Source organism: Euphorbia lathyris, chromosome 8 (genome assembly GCF_963576675.1).
Source record: "Euphorbia lathyris chromosome 8, ddEupLath1.1, whole genome shotgun sequence".
NCBI lineage: Eukaryota > Viridiplantae > Streptophyta > Magnoliopsida > Malpighiales > Euphorbiaceae > Euphorbia > Euphorbia lathyris.
The window spans coordinates 19,570,240-19,576,666 of NC_088917.1; the positions used below are offsets into that span (position 1 = coordinate 19,570,240).

The 6,427-nt window shown below is 38.4% G+C and overlaps 1 protein-coding gene across 1 annotated transcript; it reads right to left on the minus strand.

Annotated features, from left to right (window-relative positions):
- Positions 1 to 1,537: 1,537 nt before the first annotated feature.
- LOC136202757 (uncharacterized) lies at positions 1,538 to 6,183 on the minus strand. Its single transcript, XM_065993610.1, has 6 exons — positions 5,910 to 6,183; positions 5,682 to 5,814; positions 5,044 to 5,147; positions 3,908 to 4,052; positions 3,684 to 3,824; positions 1,538 to 3,481 (listed from the first exon to the last, which is right to left on the minus strand). Exons 1-6 carry the CDS (start codon positions 5,948 to 5,950, stop codon positions 1,970 to 1,972), a joined length of 2,076 nt encoding a protein of 691 aa, XP_065849682.1. The 5' UTR covers positions 5,951 to 6,183; the 3' UTR covers positions 1,538 to 1,969.
- Between the last annotated feature and the right edge of the window lie 244 nt (positions 6,184 to 6,427).

Sequence of the window (6,427 nt, forward strand, 5' to 3'; positions counted from 1 at the left end):
AAAAATAAGTACAATGAAATAATAACTTGAATATAATTTTGAAAGGAACTTGAAAATAAATATTTGACCTAGGTGACATAAATAAAAACAAAATCCATAATATAATTAAACTTGTTTAGTTTTTCATTTTCTTACTTTTCTAAACAAAAAATTTAAGCCTAATACATCATCAGCTCCCTGGATTTGTCCAAAATAATAGATTGACTTCATAAACTTTGTAAGTGTTATCAATAAGTTTTTCTATTTAGTTCCTACAGAATAAACAAGTTTAAAGAGTTAGTGAAACACTTAATCTATTTTTATGAACAAGTTTAGGGAGCTGGTGATACAATATAAAAAGTTTAGGAAGCTGGTGAGCCACTCGCAAAGTTCAAGGAGTCAATCTACTATTTTAGCTGATAATGAATTAGGCCAAAATTTTATTTAGACTTTAAAAGTTTTGTTCAACAATTAAATTTAAGAGGTATAATGTTAGGGGGCGTTTGGTTCGGGGTCTTTAGGAATGGGAATGGAAAGATTTCATTCCCTTTGTTCTTGTTTGTTTTAAAAAAACTCATTCCCTTTACCCATTTTAAATTATAGGTTTACCCCACTTTAGGTTAAGCCATTACCCCAAACCATGTAAGGAATTGGATTCACTTTACCCCATTCCCTTTCCTAAACATATCCAAACACATAGAGGAATTAATGTTTATTCCTTTCCCTTTCTTGATTCTTTTTCCCTTACCCATTATGAACCAAACGCCCCCTTAGTAATTTCGGATGTCATGGCTATATTTTGCCCACCAATGAGGGTATCTAACATTCAAGGTCATTTCTGTCCTTCACTGCAATATTTAGCTCCCAGCTCCGGACTCTGCAGTCTGCTGTAGCACTCAGTATCAGTACCACCATCACCACAATTTTTGCTCAAAAAGAAGCGAGAACTTCACTTTTTCTCTCTCTCTTCAGCCAATGGAGACAGACACAAGGCTAATTAAATCTGTATCCCAATGAAAAAATGTGCCACTAAAAAACAATACTCCATCTTTTAATGCTTTTGTGTCCGTTTGGTTAAAACTAGAAATTGAGGTTAACAAGAAGGACCATTTCACCAAACTGAGGATGAGTTTTTGTAGTTAGCTCATGCTCACAGGATTACGATCCTTTGTCCCGGACATTGGGACCATTCACCGAACTGAGGATGGGTTTTTGGAGTTAGACCCTTTGCCCCGGCCACTGGGACCATTTCACCGAACTGAGGATGGGTTTTTAGAGTTAGCTCACCCTTGCAGGATTACGACCCTTTGTCCCGGCCACTGTAGCATGTGTCACCCGGGAGTTGCAATTATCCAATGCAAGGAATTCGTTCTTAACACCCAAGTAGACCTAAAATAAAAGATGATCAAGTGCTTTTTGAGTCGTCTCAGACCGCCTCAATACTTTTTACATACAAAGATTTACTTGTTGCCAAGAAAATTTAGCCTCTCATTCCTGAGATCTAGACGGAAAACAACAAACATCTACCAACTTACAACAATAGCAAACAACACTAACGGAACTAAACGAATCTTTTTTTCTCACTTCTCGTATAATCAACGTGTATGACATTTATCACTCTGAGTTTACAAAGCTAATAACTAAAAGTACAGCCTAGAGTGCAATTGATATTAGAAGTACCAAACCATAAGTGGTTCTGGTTAACTAATACTTACTATTGTAGTAATCCAACTCACTGTGTAAGCTCAAGTTTACTATGTATGGTGCAGCAGGGCAACCCTGCTCCAAGCAGGTCGGCAGCAACTCACAGCGTAAGCTCAAGTTTACTATGTATGGTAACCCTGCTCCAAGCAGGTCAGTGGTTGGCTATGAAACAGTCTTTGTTCCAGTAAAACAGTATACTGCTTGCTTAAGGTGAACAAATGTGAAGAAGACACAGTTAATGCATTCATGGTGGAGTTAAGATGTTGATTTTGACTGCTAAAATGATTTACCTTCCTTTCAAGGCTGCAAACCGAGCAGCCAAATCATCATAATCAGGTAACTTGGGATGTACATGCTTGGCTGCGCTTGACCTATCTGGTTGGAAGGAAGCAGCACGGTTAAAGACTTTTCCCGTCTCTGATGGAGCTGTTTGTTCTCGAGGGAGGGAAACTGATCGCGGTGGTGGAACCATCTCTGAGATTTCATCAGGTTTGTTTCTGCTGATATCCTCCACTGCTGTTCTTTGATTGTGTGATTGACGGCTTCTGGGTTTTCTTCTGACTGTTCCAGGTTCATAGGCTGATGGTTTCTTACTGTAATGAATCAAAAGTTTATCTATCATTCTCTCCTCTTCATCATTCTGATCGTGCTCATCATCAAACAAGATTTGAAGGCCTCTTCTGTCATCCCTTCTCCTGCTTTTTGATCTCCTCTTGGAAACTCCTACTGTGTCTTCGGGAAGGCCGACATCATCATGGCTAGATCGTGATCTGGAAGGCCTCCTCCGTGAGGATCTCGGTTTTGGAATTGGGTTACTAATTCCAATCTCTTGACGTGCACCATCAATCTCATGCCTATCAGCATCTGCTCTTGCAGTTGCGGGTGTTGCGCTCTGCCTCTCATTCTCAGCACGATATTCTTCTTGTGGATTCTTTTCTGATCTGCCATCAGAACCAGAATCTGAAAATCCGAAACTGCCTCCGTATTTTCCATCTTTCGGTTTACCATTAGGTTTTGTGTAAGGAGGAGGCATAGCCTTATTAAAATACAGATTCAACTTATCTGCTTCCTCTTGAGCATCTCTTGCTGAATTTACAGCATTATATTGGCTAACATGATGGTGATTAACAGCCACCGAATCTTTACCATCACTCTTTGACCACATTCCTCCATGATTGGAAAGAATATCCGGCTTTCCACGTGATAAAGGGTCCTGCCAATCTCTTTTAGGTGCAGTATTTTCCCTACCATCACTCTGCTTAACAGCCACCGAATCTTTACCATCACTCTTTGACCACAGTCCTCTATGATTGGAAAGAATATCCGGCTTTCCACGTGATAAAGGGTCCAGGCCATCTCTTTTAGGTGCAGTATTTTCCCTACCATCACTCTGCGTAGATCCCCCACCAACTTCCATCCTTGTCCTGTGAGATGATGAACTGCTAGAACTAACTTTTTTTGAGGGTATTTCCAGCTTCCATGGTTCATGAATATCCACAATAACTTCTTTCCTGCCTTGGGAAAAAGTATCATGAGCGTCTCTCGACTTCACTGAAGGTTCTTCCCTGGCATAGAGTGGATTGTATCCGTTGCTGGGGACTTCATATCTGGGTTGAGAATTGAGATCGTTTCTTTTCAACCCATTTTTCTCCTTTTCACTTTGCAATCTGTACCCATCGTTTGCAATCTCAAGCCTTTCTTTGGGTGAACTATCGAAGTTGCCTCTCATCACAGTGTCCTTGCCTTTAACTGACCTGTATTCATTATCATAGGAGGATCCATGAACTTTAGGTGGCTCCTGCAAAAGAATCGACATGAAAGGAGGATGAAAATCCATTCCTTAAGCAGAAAGAAATTAAGCATAATATTATGAGAGAGATGTTCAAACACCCACACCTCTAACCTAAACAACTTCCAAATCAGCTAGTAAGTAAACCCTCCCTCACTCTCCACGATGGGTACTGAAGCCTGAGGAGAAACAGAAAACTAGGATGACAAACCTGTATAAATGGAGAGGGCCTGGATGCCCTCTGCTCAAAACCCTTGGAGTCCCATGTAATGCCAAATTCAGATGCTATATCACGCATTAGTTGAACTTTCTTCTCTGTTGTGATTGGCGTTGAAGATAAATTCTCAACAAACTATTCACGCAAACCTAAGCAGTTAGTTGTAGAAAGCAAGTAAAAGAAAATAATCTCCATTCAGAGGATTTATCAAGATTTACCTCTTGATTTGCAAACAATTCCAGGGAGCTACCATATCTCTCCAAAAATATATCCCTGACATCACGTAACTCTGGCAAATCAGAAAATCTTGCAGCTGCAAACATTAGGGATGACACAGCTTCCCTACAGTCCTCGGGGCAGTGCCTGTCAGGATGACGATGAATTTGTAGGAACATCAATTAGAATTTGGTCACTCCAATCCATAAGAGAAATTAAAATCATTATTAAAGGTTTCATATCATATTACAGCAGTAAACAAATAAACTAATAAATAAATAAATAAGCTGCTCTAACCCAGGGTACCCGTAGCAATCAAAGAGTATCCTCATACTAAGACCATAGTTCAGTTGGGTAATACCATAGGTTCATATATCATAACCAAAAAACTTGCATACAGTCTCCTGCATGAAAGAAAGGGATTGCCAAATATTTGGATCAAATGCAGAAAACTGCATTTTTCGAAGACCCCAATAGCAGAAAATTTAATTGAAGGTGCCTACGTAGTTAGGATAGGGTGCATGCCTAAAGCTTCTCTAATTAGACTGAACTTTTAATTTTGTAGACAGTGGATACTGTTTCCACTACTAGCATATTAAAACTCAATGGATTAACAGAAACTGGCACCTGTCATCAACAACCGTCTGGACGATTATTTCAGAAATTTCTTACAATTCCTTTCACAATCATTAAGTAAATACATTTCATAACCAACAATCTTATTGCTATGCCTATAAACATAACAGGAACACTGGAACAGATATGGTGACTTGCTTGCTAGTATCAATATGATTATGATCACTCAAACCAGACACTTGGGTGATATATATCAGAACCTATCAGCAAAAGTCAGCTAACCTAAATTAAGAATACAGAACACTGTGTTGCCAGACCTGGTAATTGTTTAGGAAACATACAATGCATATCTAGCAAAGGATAAGATGCATTAAAAAGACAATTAAAGGAAATTATCTACATAAATAAGGACAATAGCTCCATGATTATGATCACTCAAACCAGACACAAGTGAAGCACTGACAAGTTGTGACACTAGTGATAGAAGATGGCAGAGAACCAAGTGGTTCTACAGAATAGAGATGATATCATGTAGAATTGAATATATAAGAAGCACTAATACCTCATCTTTTGCATGACTGAAAGATGCTTCAACACGAAGTCACAAGATTTCTCCACATATTCATAGCAAGAGGAGAGGATCAATTCAGCTAGAAGTCCTTCAGCCTGGTCAATCACCTCAAAAAAATGAGAATGTTTTTCTTCAGGAGCTTAAATTATAGCTCAAAGGATTAAACACTTACACAGGAATGGACATTATAAATTAGATGCAATAACTTGAATGCATCCTAAGGAAGAATGAGAAGAAAAGAAGGTATATGCATTAGGCATATAGATTCGAGTGTGCACGCTAGGGAACAAACTGGATTATCCAAAAAGGAATTGAGAGCACAGTTTGGTGTTTGATTCATTGATCAACAAGAAAAAATCCAGCTGTGAAGCAGGAGATACACTCGGTTTTTCTAGACTCAAACAGAAATTCGAAATACAAACTGATATCTGCACTTTTTGGCCCATATTTCACTTTTTCTAGATTCAAACAAAAATTCAAATACAAACAGTAATTTCACTTTTTTCATCAACTTCCCTATCATACAGATTGTTGAATCTGAAATAAAATCAATCAGATCAAAGAGCAAAAACAAACCAGAGTGTCATTATGCCAAAAAATATATATATAGGAAAAAGAAATAGTACTACCCTGCCATATGCATTTATATCGAGTCCTTTTACTAGCAGATCAGCCATATCTTTCTTCAAAAACTTCAAAGTCGCGTTCCTCTTTCTCCGTATAACCTCGATCCGACTCTTTGTCATTTTAATCAACGATTTACTACAACAAAGCAACCAAAATCCAATAAAATACATCTGCCGATCAAATTCCTTAAAAGAAAACCACAACAACCACACGATATAAAAATGTATTACCATTTGGAGGAATAACCTCGACCTAAGATCCCGTCGAGCATCTTAAAATCTCTTCTTGCCTTCTTCAATTTCGTCAGGAATTAAGTTTCAGAAACAAAATAAACACTCGAGATGTAACCTTGAAGCAAACTAACAAACTGCCAAATCCTCCATTGCTGAAACTTCAATTGCAGAGTGGAAGCTACAAAATTACAGAACATGTAAAAGTGTGCAAGAAGTGGGGAAAAAGAGCTTTTGTGTATGACTGTCGTGTGAGGTTTAAATGATTTTTAAAATGACTGATTTCTTATTAAGTGAGCTTAATTACTACCTCGATGACTAAAATGTCCTCAGTCTTCCATATAATAGCCTAACGTTACCTTACAAGGGTAATTTGGGGATATCCTATCATTTGCACGACAGACGGCGGGATTGGATTAACAACATGATACTGACCGTTGATTTCCGAAGAGTGAAATGGGTGTGGGCCCAGTTAGTGAACGGTGGATAATGATCGCTTATTTAGGATTTTGCTGTGC

What these genes read in the sequence shown, in the direction of transcription:
- LOC136202757 (XM_065993610.1), bottom strand. Translation starts at nt 5,950, where the DNA reads ATGCTCGACGGGATCTTAGGTCGAGGTTATTCCTCCAAATG. An exon ending in ATATAAATGCATATGGCAGG is followed by an intron (nt 5,148 to 5,681) that starts GTAGTACTATTT and finishes GTGATTGACCAG; the next exon opens with GCTGAAGGACTTCTAGCTGA. An exon ending in AATTGTTTGCAAATCAAGAG is followed by an intron (nt 3,825 to 3,907) that starts GTAAATCTTGAT and finishes TTGCGTGAATAG; the next exon opens with TTTGTTGAGAATTTATCTTC.